Here is a 15,464-nt window from a genome sequence, read left to right on the forward strand (position 1 = left end):
GCCCGCCATTTGTGACAACGTGGGAAAGCCTGGGAGTCCCGTGCTCAGGGAAATAAGGCCAACAGACAAAGACCAAGTCAGTACATGATTATTTATGTGTGGAGCCCCACAAACACGTAGATGCAGGGAACAGCTCGGAGGCCTTGGCGGCAGCAGGCAGGACCAGGACTGCACGGGCTGACGCGGTGGACTGAGCCCTGGCCCGCCCGCCCGGCGCTCAGGCCTGGGCCAGCTGCTGCAGCACCGACAGCGCCCCATACAGGGCGCACAGGGGCTTCTTGGCCCCCAGGTCCCAGGCTGACCTGGGGCTATTCAGCTCCATCTTCAGGCCGCACTCATCCAGCAGCCCGTAGGTTATGGCCACACCCTCGGCCTGGAGCGGGGCGAGGAGCGCGGGTTTCAGGGTGAAGGGAATGCTCCAGGGGTATTTGAAGTTGGGCTCCAGGATGCTCCGCACCTTAAAGAGACAGTATCAGCTGCGGCAGGCCAGCCTTGGAGGTCAGGAAGAGAGAACCTCCAGCCCCAAGAGCCAGGGGTCCTGCAGGAAAACTGCAAGGGCAGGAGCTTAGCAGGCACGTCCTGGTCCTGTCTTGTGCTCGGCGTGACCAAGGACGCGGGATTGGGAATCCTTGAGCACCGGTTCCTGAGCTGCTAGCTAGTGACGCTAACACTTACCCTGCAGAAGAGCGGTGTTTGGAATAGTATATGTGTGTGCTCGTGTGTGCAACATGTGTATGTATGTGCATATGTCATACATACACAGGCACTTATATATACACATATGGAGACAGAGAGCGCACAATTGGCACATGGTAACCATGTGAGGAAAGCAGAGGTGTAACTCAGATACCCTCAGCTCCCAAGCCTTGGATACATACATTTGAGAACGGTGCAAGGAAAATGAGACCTTCCCCGGGTGGACTCACGCCCACGGTCCCACGCCCAGAGGGAGATGCAGTCCAGGTTTCCCCGCCAACACACTGGGACTTCCTCTCCCTTCCCAGCAGAACCTGATTCTTCCCTCTTTCCTCAGAATCGTTCTCATCTCTGGTTCCCTCACCCCGTTCCCAGGACACTGGCCCCTGGACATTTCTCACCAGATCCCGCTGCTGGGAGAGGATCTGCTTCTCCATGGACTGGGCCAGAAGACGGTGTTGGATGTCACTCAGCACTAGGCACAGGGGACATTTGGGGAAATGGTCAGATAGTCCTCTCCCCACAGTGAACTAAGAGACCCTTAGGAGGCAACCTCTAGGCAGAGGAGTAAGACTCCTTAGACGGGAGAGTCAAGTCCCCGGCCCTGGAAAGGCCCCCTCCGCCCTTGGCATGGCCTCAGGCTGCCCCCTAACGTGGCCCTGGGGGTGGCGCGCTGTACGGGGGCCTGGAATCATCCACCCTCAGTGATGTGTTGGCTGAACCTGGGCTGAGCTTTCTAGGTCTGTGTCGTGTGGCAAGTTTTTCACACCGAGCCCTCCTGACCTTGGAGACACGTGTGAGGTGAGGGTGAAACACCATACTATTCGAAGAGCCTTGGAGGGTGGCATCGGATGCAGCCATGTGCGGGCTCTGAGGGACCAACACTGTCACCCCCCCCCCAATAGTCCTCCAAATCACTCTTACCCATCATGGCTTCAAGCAGGTAAAGGATGACGTCTTGTGAGCCATTCCATGCGTAGCTTGAGTCCTGTCGCAGTTCGTTTAGGATGCTGCCTCCAGGGCCATCCAAATCCCCCCACGGGTTCCTGTTCAAGCTACAGGACACAGGCGTTGTTAATGAGGAGAGCAATACCACGCAATCTTGCCTGTAAGTGCTGCGTTTGTAAGTGATTAACCAAGGAGCAGGGTAACGGGTCCCCACAGCCCCAGGGGACACCTGCGAGCGCTGCACTCCCTGGGCCCGCTCCCTGGGCACAGGGCCACACTCCCCAGTCTCAGACGTCCTTTTCCAGCCCGAAAGTTACCCCCATTCTTCGCTTCCCCACACGTCGTGGCAGTCACATCTCTGAACCATCGCCCGTGTACAAGCTTGATCAACCTTCGGTAGCAGGGGGACCCCTCACCGTGTCCATGAGGTCCTGAAGGGCCTCTCGGTCCCCAAGCATGGCCAGGAGGTTGGAGAACACAGTGTCCTTAATGGCCTTTGAGAGCTGGGCCGCTGCCATTTCTCTCCTATAAACCTCCTCTTGTAGGCGCGGAAAATCTGCCCTCGGACAATAATGCCAACCAGAAAATGAAGACAGTTCTGAGATTCGAGCATTCCTTTCCCATCAACATAAGCAAAATGCTTTGCCCCTTTTAGCAGCTGACCCCAAGCATCTCTGAAGGTGGCATCTTTGAGCTCTGGGATGGAGCTGCCGTAACAGGCTAGAAAGATGGGAAAGCTCAGGTGAAATGAGGTATGGGGTAAATGCAGGGAGGAGAGAAGAGGATTCTGGAAGGGAACTGACTAGGTACTCATTTCTGGGACACATCTGATATAATGTGGATTCTAGATTAGACTCCAGAGAAGAGAACGCTAGAGATTCTAGCATCGGGCTCTAAAATGAGACTCTCAGGACAACTACATGAAGTTATGGCTATAAATGCTTGGTACCACATGCAATGGCACCTGTACCCATACCCTCTAGGCCAATAAAGAATTAACCAAGGAGTGGATGTTGGGGGCTCTCTGCTTCTGCTAGGACACCTGAGGTGGCCTCAAGCTGAGCTTCTGAGAGTGAGAAGCCACTAGAATAAAAGCGTCAGGGAGGCAGGGTTTCTGTTTGGTCCACTGCCCAAGCCCCAATGCTTGGAAAAATAGCTAAGAAGCCATCCACAAACGTTTCTTGCCTGCACTCATGAGAGAAAGAAGGGAGGAAGGGAAGGGGAAGGGAAGAGAAAGGTAGGGGAGGAGAGGGGAGGGGAGGAGAAGGGGAGGGGGAGGGGAAGGGGAGAGGGGAGGGAAGGGGAGAGGGGAGGGAAGGGGAGAGGGGAGGGAAGGGGAAGGGAAGGGGAGGGAGAAGGGAAGGGAGGAGAGGGGAGGGAAAGAGTGGAGAATAGTGGGGTTGACTAAAGCATAAATTTAGCAGTAAAACTGTTTTCTGAGGAGGAAACTTCCAATTTGGTTTCTGAGTTTGGCAATTTCCTACCCAGCGGGCCTAAGAGTCCCTCTTAGTATACTAACACTCACCAAGTAAGAGCAGTTTCTGTGTTCTTTCTAGAAAGAGAAAAGCAAGTGGTCATCTCCCTTTCTCATCCCCCAAAGTTCTTTAGAAATAAAACCGAGGTCCCTTCCCTTACTGCCCCCACCCTCTTGCTTAACCTCTTCCCACTCCATCCCTCAGCCTTCCCCAGCCTTCCCCCCCACCACCCCCCTCCCCGCCACCCCCTGTTCCTAACACTGCCCAACCCCTCCCACCCCACAGGAACCCCGGCCAGGCTCCAGGGCCACCGTGGAAAAGGCAGGGACACACGGCCCTGCTCCCCAGAGGAGGGCGACGGGACCCCTCCCCGACCCCAGCAAACACACACTCACGTATTTGTGGGATGAAACTTTCTTCGCTGCCTAGAAGGGAAAGTGAATTCCCCACCCAAGAGTTAGTCTCTGGAGACTCTCCCTCTCTCTACATTCTCCCTCCTGCTCCCCAACCCACGTTTCCATCCACCTGCCCTTTCCCACCCAACGTGAACCTAGTCGCCCAGGTGAGGATGGTAAAGGAAGCCCCGTGGGGTTTCAGTTTGGCAAAACGGGGCCTCGTAGGGGACCACATTACATTTTCCTTGTATTAAACTCCTGGATGTTTCCTCCATGAGGCCGCTCCTCAAGACAATTTCTGGGGGATAAAAAGGAGTGATCACTTACAACAGCGTGGTCTCTGCTCCCCCCAACAAACACACACTCCTACTCCAGACCTCCAAGGAGACAGGCAGCTGTCCTGTGACCAGGGGCCTGTGTCTTTGTCACAGCAGGGGACACGAGGACATGGCAGAGGAGGCTGGTGGGGAAGATTTATCTGGGGACTGAGCCCCCAGCAGGTTTTTAGAGTGTCCAAGGGGGGTCAAGGGCTCAGCGGGGGCCTGAGGTATAATAAGCAGAGAACCTGCTCAACAACTCACCCTCTGGGAAGGTTTCCTCCTCATCACCTGAGCCAGGAAGAATTTCTGGAAAGGGAAACGCGAGGTCAGCAGAGCCGGGGTTACCCCTGCAGAGTCCCTCACATCCCTGCACTGAGCCCCCACACTGTCCCCTCCAGGACGGGTGTGGCAGCTGCTCTCTGGGCGGCCTGGGGACCCCCGGCATTGGGATCACCTGGGATGCGTGTGGAAACTCAGGACCCCGCCCTCCCTCCACACCTCCTGAGTCTGGCCCTCTTAAGGGGAAGCTAGAGCCTCTGTTCTCAACAAGCACCTGGGTGATGGGTATCCGCTCTCATCGCCCACTTTACCAGGAACAGAACGGGCTTCCTTCCTGCTGCCCTTAGTCTGACGCCCCGGAGGTGCCCCCCACAAGTCCTCGGCCCGAGCCCTACCCACGTCCGGGCCCGCTTCGCATTTCACGTAGGGAAATGTTCAAAATTCGGAAACTTGCCTAATAATCCAATTTAAGTGTTTGACAGGGGACAGGGGCCCGTGAAGGAAGGAGACCAAGTGGACACAGCCCATTAAAAAGACCCCATAGCTCATGGCGTGGCAGTATCCAGGGAGAAAGGGGCTGCAAGAAGGGAATGGCTGAGTGTGTGGTCACTGGTGACCACGTGGAGTGGGTTCGCTGGAGGACAACCCTCCGTGGGTGGAGGGGTGGGCGCCAGGGATGGGGAGCAGCGTGTAGAAGGCTCTTTAGGGAGGCTGGCTGTGAGGGCACACTTGGGTGAGGGGTTTCTGAGATGACAGAGACCTGATCTTGCCGTCAGGTCAGCGGAAGGCGCAGGTGAACTGCAGAGTGGGAAGATGACTTTGGGTCAGCCACCCTCTCGGACATTTATCTCCATCGGCTCCGGAGAGAAGGGCTCGTTTCCATCCATAGATAAGATGGGTGACAGAGGAATTCTGGTTTTCCCGGAGTTACATATCAAGCGCGATGGTGGAATTATTGAACAGTTCTGCACATTGTTTTCCTCTCCGATTTGCTATGAGGATGAAATTACTTCCTGGGAGTGCAACGTTTGCTGCCCTGGGCCATCGGTTCCCCCTTAGCCCAGAATTGTAGGAACAGGCAAGTGCCACGCGCCCCCTAGTGGGGAGGAGATGACCTGCGGGCACTGCGAGAGGTCAGCCTCTGAGCCCAATTCCTTCTAGTTCACCCTTGCCAACACTTAACACAACATGCTTTTGAAGATTGAGTTGAGCCACGGAACCTAAAGATTGGAGAGTCCTCCCTCATTCTGTCTATGGCCGCTGACAGCAGGTCAGTGACAGCAGGACCCTCCCTCAACCAGACGTTACATGGAGGCTTCTTCAGGGAACAGTGTGTGTATGCAAGTGTGTCTGAGAGAAATGGAATGTGTGTGCGACGTGTGGCGAGGGCACCTCCTGACCTCGGAGGAGCCAGACCCCAGCTCTATCCGGCTGACCTCTACCTGGGACGCAGCATTTGGGCAGGGAGGGTCCAAGGACCCTGAGCTGGCTGTGTGGTGGCTGCTTCATGAAAATTTTTCTCCTGCGTGGAGTCAGAACCCCAAGCGTGTGTGTGTGTAGGGGCAGTGTGCACTTTGAGGCTCCTGAGGAGGGAGAGATGTGATACAAGTCTGCCCTGCGTGGGTAGAGCGCTACGTCTGCAGATTCGTTCGCGATTGGGCCAGTATCTAATGGGCTTCCCCGTGGGGTCACGGGGAACCCGGGAGGGCTCCGTGGCTCCCGCAGGTCCGCTGCTGAGAATGGTGGGGCCTCCAATGGAGAGATGCTTGGGATCAGAACCACGCTTTGCCCGGTGCTAAAGGCACCTTGGCGTTGGGCTCCCCTTCACTCCCTCCCCGCCTAGGACACCGTCTCTTTACCTCCCCAGAGCAGCTGTTCAGCTGGGCCCCGCGCGGAGGGGCCGTGGGTGCGGAGAACGCGTGGGCCCTGGACGCTGAGGAATGCTGCTCCCTCTCTGAACAGGTGCGGGAGCCGCGGTTTCCCGGTGGCCTCTGTCCCTCCTCGCCTCTCTTCCCAGGAGGAGCGGACCCCCGCTGCCTCCCACCCGCTCCTCCTTCAGCCTCTGCTTACCCCAGCCGTTCTTCTGGAACACCAGCTGCTCCCTCCTATAGGCCATCACCGAGCCCTTCTGCACAGTATGCTGCGTCTCTGTCGCGCTGACAGCCCCTCCCCTTCCTTCAAACTGGGAACAGAAACCAGGTATAGTAACACCGTCATACATGCGTGTGGTGTTAAAATCAAATACATGTAGAAAGGTCGTGAGACACACAATCAGCTGCCCCCTGTCCTCACCCTCCCTACTCCTGATTTCTAGTTTCTTCTCTTTTTTCCTCGCTTCATCCCATATTTACCTGCATATCCCTCTACTATTATTAATAGTGCAATGATTTGTGGGGGGTTTTCTGATTCAGTATATCTAGTCATTTTCTCTTTTTGATAATGAGGGTTTTGTTTTCCTACACTTTAAAAGAGCTGAAGCAATTGATAATAGAGAACTATCAACTCCAGCCTCCTCTAGCCTTCCATGGAGGACAAGGGAAATATCCAACTCTCGCTCCCTCTAAACGTCCTCTCACACCTGAGGGGAAGAGAGCACTGAAGTTCTTATAAGTTCACAGGCCGGGGCACAGGCTCATTTAAAATAAATAAATAAACTAAGACCTAAGTTCGCGGAACTGCAGTATACTTTCTTCCTCATACATCTTACCACAACATCATTAAAGGCTGATTTACCAGAGTTCCTTTTATCACGCATACCATGTCCAACTTTCAACAAAAAAAATTAAAAGGCATATTCAAAGGCAGAAGAGACAGTCTGAAGAGACAGAGCAAGCTGAGAATCCGGCTCAAGTATAGCATGGATCCTGGAATTATTAAGCAGGGAATCTTAGGCCACTGGTATTAATTTGCTAAAAGATCTAACGGAAAACATAGACAAAATGCAAGAACAGATGAGTAATATAAGCAGAGAGATGGAAATGCTAAAGAAAAAATAAAAAATAAGTGCTAGAGAGATCAAAGGTACTATGACAGTAATAAAGAATGTCTTTGATCGGGTCATTAGTATACTGGAAATACGTGTGAGGAAAGACTTCTGCACTCAAATCAAAGAAGCAAAGAGAGAAATGACTGGGGGAAAATGGAGCATAATATCCAAGAACAGTGGGACAACTACAGAAATTATAGCATACGCGTCATGAGAATATAAGGAGAAGAAAGAGGGAAAGAAAGAGAAAAAATATTTGAAGCACTAATAACTGAGGATTCCCCCCCAAATTAACACCACAGATCCGGGAAGCTCAGAAACTCCAAGCAAGATAAGTAAAAATAAATTTAAAAATCTTAAACCTATAAATTCAAATTTTAAGATAAAGAGAGCATATTAAAAGTCAAAGGATATTGAAAGAAGTCAGATATTTCTTGCTGCTGTTGTTTCTTTTTTTTTTTTTTTTTTTTTTTTTTTTGCTTAATGAATCTGTACCTTGTTCAACAGGAACGTGACAAAAAGATATTTGATAATACAAGACTCCACATCTTGCTATAAAAATATCATGGATTTCAGTTCTACCAAAAAAGTATAATCTTATTTGAATTTTTTTACTTGTTTATTATTATATAGCTCTTTCATTTACTTTCTATTGTGGTAAGAAAAAAAGTATCATACTTTATTCATTTTTAAGTGTAGAGTACAGTATTGGGTTTTCATTTTTATTTGTCTTGGATATTTTCTGATCTCCCTTGTGGTACATTCTTTGATCCATGAAGGTTCTAGAGTATGTAACTTAATGTCCTTATGTTTGTGAATGTGTCAGGTTTCCTTCTGTTAGTAATCTGTAGTTTCACTCCATCGTGGCCAGAAAAGATATCTGGTATAACTTCAGTCTTCTGAAATTTGCCAAGACTGATAGGGTGGCCTCTTGTGCAAGCTATGCAAGTGAATGTTCCGTGGGTGTGTGGGTAGAATGTGTGTGCTCCTCAGCAACATGTTTTACATGTCAGTTATGAAATGTAATTCAATTAGCCTACATGATGCTCCGCAAGGCCTCTGTTTCCTTACTGCTCTTTTGCCTGATAGACCAAAACAAAGTTGCTGCAGCCAAGAACCGGGGGCGATACGCAAACCGTGTAACAACATCCCAGCCCAAGGCCAACCTTCAGAGCTGCACTGGCTGTGAACAGGTGTGACAGGGGCCCCGGACATCCAGGGGGCAGCTGGCCGCCGTGCAATGGCTCGGGGTTGTCCCCCTGTTCTCAGAAAGCCAAGTTCACCCACCCAAGCAGAGGGAAACCCAAAGCTCAATGCCAATATATCCCTTAACCTGGAGTAATGTTTTACTTGGTTCAACAATCACAGCCGTAGGGAAATTAGTTCACAATTTAGTGTTTTTCCTTAAGGGTTTAAATCTTCTAAGCAAGGTCCAATTACACATCAACTAAGCAATGTGTAAAAGCACACAAAAACTATTTAATAAATGAATTTGTTAAAGGTACTATTGTTGATTACTGGCAGTGAGCGAGTGAGGGAGCGATATAAATCCCATGTGCTCGAAGGTATTTCAGGCTCACCCCTCCATCAGTCCTTCTCAGGATGCCATGGCATTTGGGGAGGTTTGGTGTCATCGTAAAACTAGACTGTGTACAGTGCGGCAGCTACCCCTTTAGGTGTATCATATTCATTCCCATACCCAAAGCAAGTGTAATACCAGAATAATTAAACCTATTATCCTATATTATTGATAGGCGACCGCATCCCATACCTTGAGAAAAGACTTCAGAGAGAGGAAGAGTTTCCCCGAGACATCCGTGCTGCTGAGATCCCTCAGCACAGAACACTCCTGCAGTTCTACGACGTCCGACACAACATACAGTTTCGTCCCATTTTTCCGGCACTTCTTCAGAAACAATGGCTCTGGGTCCATCACTTTCCTGGGGTGGGGGTGGGGCAGGGAGAGGGTTGGAGTGGGAAGAGATGCCTTCCTGGGTCACCCTGGGCTACCGTCCCGCAGGACCTGGAAGGGCTGCAGGGACTTTGGTTTTGACAGGGGGGTCCCTCCGTGGGTAGAAGGATATTGGCACATGGGTTAGGTTACCAAGGAAAGCAAACCATCTTTGCTGTGCTGGGGCCAGGGCGGGGTGCGGGGGGCTCCCACTTCTTGATGGGCGCGTGGGAAGGAGAGCACGCTTGCCGTTTTGTGAAAGGCATCCGCGTTTCCCAAATCACAGGGGTCTTGTTCGGGGCTGGTTTACGGACGCCCAGTGTACCAGGGCCTCTGCCCGGAGAGGCTGGAGGCAGATGGAGCGCGTGGCCGGCGAGAGTCCTGAGGAAGCCCCGCTGCCAAAGCTGGGGCCCACAGTCACCACTGTCCGGAGGCGCCAGCGGAGCGGGATGGGCAGCAAACAGGTAAAGAGGATGAAGCAGGGGAGAGTCTGGTGGTTTTTCTGACCAGCACATGGGGGTGTTTATAGGTGAACTGTCCTGGGTAGGTGGCTGGTAGGGCTGCCTGAAGACACAGGCCTGGGCAGGGGACAGGACAGGGGCCGAAGACAGAGCTCCTCTCCACCGCAGTCTGAGACTCCGCTCTGGCTCTTCCCAAGGCCCCACGGGGGGTCGGCGCCCTGGGGAGCAGCCCAGTGCCATACTGAGAGACCCTCCCGTGGCTTTCCAGTGGGGGAGGCCATGAGCCTCCAGCGGGGATTTTCCCGCCGCCCTGTGGCGGGAATTCAGGGCCCTTGGGGGTACCCAAACCACTGACCGTGTCTCTCAGAGGTTATGTTGTCTGACATTTACTTACACCCAAGCCTTATTTTGTCACCTTCATCCTGGTTGGCTAAGCTCCCACCTCACTGACTTCCCGCTGCTCCTAAAAATGACAAGCTCTGTCCTGCCCTGTCCTCTGCTGTCCTGTCCCAGGGCTTCAAAGCCTCCCCTGGACACCTTCCTCCTGCTCTTTGCTTCTGCTGTTCTTCAGGGCTGCGTTCAACCGTTCGCTCCACAGGGCGACCTAAATAGCCCCCTCCCCACCCAGCCCTTCCCTCACAAACTCCTACTAACCTCTGGGCTCCGTCACAACCTGCACCCGCCTCTGGGTGAAACATTTTATGTGCCCCACATCCATTTATTAAGTCTCCAATTGCCTTCCTTTTCACATTTCAAGTTTTAACGTCAGGATTATTTTGTTAGTGGTGGTGCTAGAGAATAAGACATATCCCTAAATTTGGAGCCTCAAACTGCTGAATTTTCTACAAAAAATTTTCTTTTCCTTTTCTGCAGCTAGAGAAACCCAAATACTCTTTTGCACTGTAAACAGTCTTTGGAAATGTGAGTTCTAATAAGAGTCTTACAAGGCAGCAGAAATACAGAGATTGCACCCTGGCCTGTCAAAGTAACTTTTGTTCTCTAACTAGCCTGTGCTTTTTAACGAGTTGTTTATGTTAGTAATTTTTCATTCATAGAAATATGATTTAAATTGAAATATCTGTTTCTAAAAGGCAGAAATATTTAAATTCCTTATTAAACCCTTAGACGCAGGGGTATCCAACCTTTTGGCATCTTTGGACCTCACTAGAAGAAGAGCTGTCACATACATTTATTTTACATGACCTTTAAACACATAATCACAAAAAAAATCTCATAAAGTATTAAGTAAATTTATAATGTTGTGTTGGGCCGCATTCCTAGCCATCCTGGGCGGCATGCAGCCCACGAGCCGCGGGTGGGACGCCCCTGATAGAGGACCATTGAAGGTTGGTCTTCTCCCCCTTGGCACCGAGTTAAATTAAACCCTAGGACACTGAGGCATACACACTTTATTTAAACAAAGCATTTCAGAGCCTTCGTCTCACTTCGATTAATGTTTTGATAACTTATTTTTTTAAAATGCTTACTTTCTTGCTGACTACCTGTCTCCTGCCCCGCTAAACATGTCCCATTTTAGGACAGAGATTATTATCTGTCTTGTCATTAGGCTTTTCTCGCCACAAAATGGCCTAATTATGGACCATTGCAGCTTTAATAAATACTTATCAGATAGCTGGCACCCAGTAGCTCAATGAATGAATGAATGAATGAATGAATGTACACATCCCCAAGAAGAGTAGCAGAGCCTGGGATGTCATTGTCTTCATTCTGAGCCTCAGGGACAAAAATCTATTGGTGCCTCCAGAGCTTGGGGGCTGTTGACCAGACCCTTCCCCTCCTGGGGCCTCACCTCTTCTGAAGGTCTCTCCAGGTTTTGAATGGGGTGCTAACAGTCTTATAATGGAGGGAGAATTTTTGGTGCTTAGTAGTCTCTCCCGAGAGGCTCGCCTCTGCCTCAGCATTCACACTTGCACCCATATCAAGCTTCCATGTAGTTTTCATGTCCAAGTCGCCCAGCTTTTCCACAGGAGCATCTGGAAATAGACAAGGAGGCCTGAGGGTTAGCCAGCAATTCACTCTGGAACAGCTGGCTAACAGAATGGAAAAGAACTGGCTGAGTCCTAGCTTGCCCCAACTCACCTACTCAATTAAATCTCTCTGCCAAGAAGTTCACTCATCAGTAAGGAATACTTGGAGTTTAACTTACTCCTGAGGACAAATGCCTGAATCCACTCAGGGGCTGAACAACAGGGATGGTGTCCTGACCCTAAGAAGTGATGACATCCCTTGCACCCGGGCCCAGGAGATACACAACATCATCTTTCCAGGCACAGCATCAACCCCCGGATGCAGCTCACACAGCAGAATATGTTTGGGATTTGGACAGAGAAACACTTGGCCTTGAGTCCGAGTTCTGCCAGTTCCCTGCTTTGTAACTAGGAACAAATGATTTTATAAGCTTTCATTCACTGTTATGTAAAATGGGGATCATATTCCTCACTCAGGAGGCTGCTCTCAGTATTAAATGCAGCTGGGTTCATACTTAGGAACTTCTCAGATACTCCTAGTCCCTTGCTCCTTGCCCACAGCCGACGCCGATCCTTTGTGGGTGTCCAGCATGTCTTGCAAGCTGTACCCCTTCTCTCTGCACCCTTGTTTCACTGTCCTTCCCTCCTGTGCCCCTAGCTGACAATACCTGGCAGAACACCTGGCTCAAGAATGTCCATGAGGGAGATGTTCAGTGGAACTTCAGGCAGTTTCCAAAACAGTGACTTATCCTTCCTCTTCTGTATTAGAGAAAACCGATGTATTCTGTTGGCATCCATGATGCCCTTGACGGGCCTGAGTTCTTTGTCTCCAAGCTCTTTGACCAGTGTCTCAACAGTGCTCTCAAAAATGGAGGGCATGTTGCTGGGAACAGATAGAAGGGAAGCAGAAAGATCAGGTGAGTCTCACAGGTAAGATTAAATGAGTTTCGATCATCATTCAGAGGGAGTTGACAGTGACTTGACTATTTCATAGGCCTTTGTCACATCTACACAGTGACGTAACATGCACATACAAGGACCCTTGTGTCGCCGGAACGGGCCTTAGGTCTTCCCTGGGCAACTCTCCAGCAGGACGATCTTTAGTGAACAGGGATGACACACGTAGCCTGGAGTCCCTGCCAGGTCAGGGACCAACGAGCCCTCCCTTAATTTACTGAAAGTGACAAAAAGGTGGGAAATTTCCTTCTGAAATTAAATGTACCCACGTTGTTAGGCCACTACAGTTCAGATCAAGCCAGCCAGATCGTACCATTGTTAGCCGCCCCCCGCCCCCGCTCCCCGCCAAGGACTGATTTTTACGTCTGTGTGAGTTTCCTGTGTTTGGTGCTGCAAAACCCGTGTTTTTTAAGATTTTATACATCCTTACTGTAACTGAAGTAGAGCAAGAGCAGCCTTCACAAAGATGCGCATGCGACGGTTAAATGAAGAGCCCAGAAGCCTGCTTTGTTGTGCTCAGCGGACCGTGGTTCACTGTAAAATTATGACCTGCCCCGTTTCTCCTAAGTGTCAGGGGCCTGGTAGAGGTAGTCACCACCAACCCGGACAATACTCCCATGGGGCTTTTAAACGCTGTCGGTATCAGCCGGAGGGCAGAGGTGGACTTTTCAGCCCTCAGCCCTCCACAGCAACACCGGTTTGACACCCCCCCTGGCCAGGAGCACCTCTGTGGGAGCCCAGAGGCCAGCAGGGAGGTCTCAGTACTGCTCCAGGCACCTCCTGGAAAGGTGCGCTGAAGAGGGCAAGCAGAGCGGTGTCCTTTGCCCCCGTCCCCCTCCTCCGAGGCAGCACCCAGTTCAGGCCAAGGCTCACCCCTTGGCCCCCGGCATCTCCCAGGGGGGAAAGTGAGAACCCGGTGAGCACCTGGATTCTCCAGCTGTGCAGGACACGTCGAAGAGGCCTGCTTCTCCTCCATCCCACCCTAACAAGGAGGCGGGTTGGCATGGCTGATGGCTCTGAGGACGGACAACGTCCGTCGATAGATGAGCAGATAAAGAAGATGTGGTACGTGTATACAACAGAATACAACTCAGCCACAGAAAGAATAAAGTCTTGCCATTTGCAACAACGTTCATGGATGTAGAGGCTATTATGCTCAGTGAAATAAAGTTGACAGAGAAAGACAAATACCATATGCTCTCACTTATATGTGCAGCCTAAAAAGAAGAAGAAGAAGATAAATGAAAAAAGAACACACACATAAACACAGAGAATGAGCTGACAGTTGCTTAAGGGGAGGGGTTGAAGATGGGTGAAAACAAAGGATGTATCAAAGATACATTCCTTAGCCTTGCATGTTGCATGTTGTTACCCAGAATTCTTCTTTATTAGGGAGAACTTTAGGAAGAAGTGCTAACTTTGGGGGTGGGGAGATGTCACACTGAAACAAACCCCAAAAACCTCTATTCGTTTCACAAACCCATTCTGAACATTTCCATCCCTGATCATATCTTTTCTTCTTATCCACCCCCTGATCTCCAGTTAGAACTTACCAGATTGTGTATTGCTTTGTCTTACAGAGAAAGGTTCCAATGAGGAGAGCTCCTTCCAATCTCCAGACCGCCTGATTCAGACAAAATCCAGAGAACAGAGAGATACAAGTCTGCTCGCTGTGTTTTCTTTCTACCAACAGGTCCCTGGCTCAATTTCCAGTGCAATGTCCTGGAAAAATAGACATATGAGGGGCCCCTGTCTCCTCCAGAAGACCAGGTCTGGCGCTGAGCTCTGGATCATGCAATCTTACCTCTCTAGTCCTCAGCTGAAGTGTCTAGACTGAAATCAGCCAGCACTTATATAGCTGTGAGGATGACCCACAGCAGAGTAGATAAAGGTCTCCCGGAAACACATCCTGACACGTAGAGAACAAGTCTGAAGTGTGGACTCAGCCACCAATGAATGATTGTTGGAACAACTTATTTGGCCTCTTTCCAAACTGGCTCCCTTTTTCAGTTGTTATCTCTCCTGTTTTATCTCTGTTTGCCTTATCATTCCTCTCTTGCAGGACACCTGAAGTTTATGGCCAGGGAGGAGTGGTTTAGATCATGTGCTCTCAATGTTCTTGGTCAGAGGAGATAAGGCCTTCAGTGCAATTCACCAGCTGGCTGTAAATTGCTCAAATTGTCTGGCCTTCTTTAATTTTCTTGTCTCAGTTTCCCCATTTCACTTGCACATGAATTTTCCTAGCCTCTTACTATCCTGTCTCAATATACCATCTTACATGCACTGTATGTAAAACATAACCATGGATTAGCAAGAAGGAGATTGAGGTGGGGGTGGCCATTGCCCAGCACATATTATTTTCTTGATAACTCTCCACTCGTTATCTTTTTGCCTTAGCCTTGTTCACAGGTTTCCATGGGGGCCTCTTCTCCTGGGCCCTGCCTTGCCCCTCCTTGCCTCACTCCTGCTTCTCTGTCTCCCCTGCCTTCTGATGGGTACATAGCAATTTCCTGATTCATCCTGAGTGTCAGGGTCTTAAGAAGCCATGACACAGCGCTCTTTTGTAGATGCTGGCTCTACCTTCAGCACAGACCAGGATCTGATTGCTCTTCATCACCTCCAGCTCCAACACCCTGCCCCATCACCATCAACTCTCCCTTGGGCTATTGGAGCCCTCACCTAGTCCCCTCCCTCCTCCTGCCCTTACTGCCTTACTGTGTCCGCTGCCCACACAGCAAACACAAACATCTTTTCAATAGACGTATCAGGTCTCATGGGTGATTTATGACCTTGGCAGTAGCTGCCAAACCCATTTCAAGTGAAAACAAAGTCAATACAATAATCAGCAATGGTCTGCACGTACTTGCCCTCGATTTCCAATAAACTCGCTCACTCACTCTACCTGTATGCCAGGAATTTTTGCCTCTACAGTCTTAGCACTTGCTAATTCCTCCACCTGGAATCTTTTCCCCAGAATAGCTACAGAGTTCACTCCCCCCTTGTTTCAG

At 50.5% G+C, this 15,464-nt stretch overlaps 1 protein-coding gene across 1 annotated transcript; it reads right to left on the minus strand.

The window, feature by feature from the left end:
* Positions 1-217: 217 nt before the first annotated feature.
* On the minus strand, positions 218-12,378 carry LOC129084440 (gasdermin-C-like). Its single transcript, XM_054590684.1, is given in 11 exon segments — positions 218-457; positions 1,098-1,171; positions 1,621-1,732; positions 1,734-1,751; positions 2,061-2,200; positions 2,308-2,364; positions 4,096-4,140; positions 6,184-6,295; positions 8,871-9,039; positions 11,322-11,505; positions 12,168-12,378. Coding segments are annotated over 11 exon segments (1,362 nt in total).
* Between the last annotated feature and the right edge of the window lie 3,086 nt (positions 12,379-15,464).

Source organism: Pteronotus mesoamericanus, unplaced genomic scaffold (genome assembly GCF_021234165.1).
Source record: "Pteronotus mesoamericanus isolate MK-2021 breed Mesoamerican mustached bat unplaced genomic scaffold, CSHL_Meso_final scaffold_174, whole genome shotgun sequence".
In the NCBI taxonomy this organism is placed as follows: domain Eukaryota; kingdom Metazoa; phylum Chordata; class Mammalia; order Chiroptera; family Mormoopidae; genus Pteronotus; species Pteronotus mesoamericanus.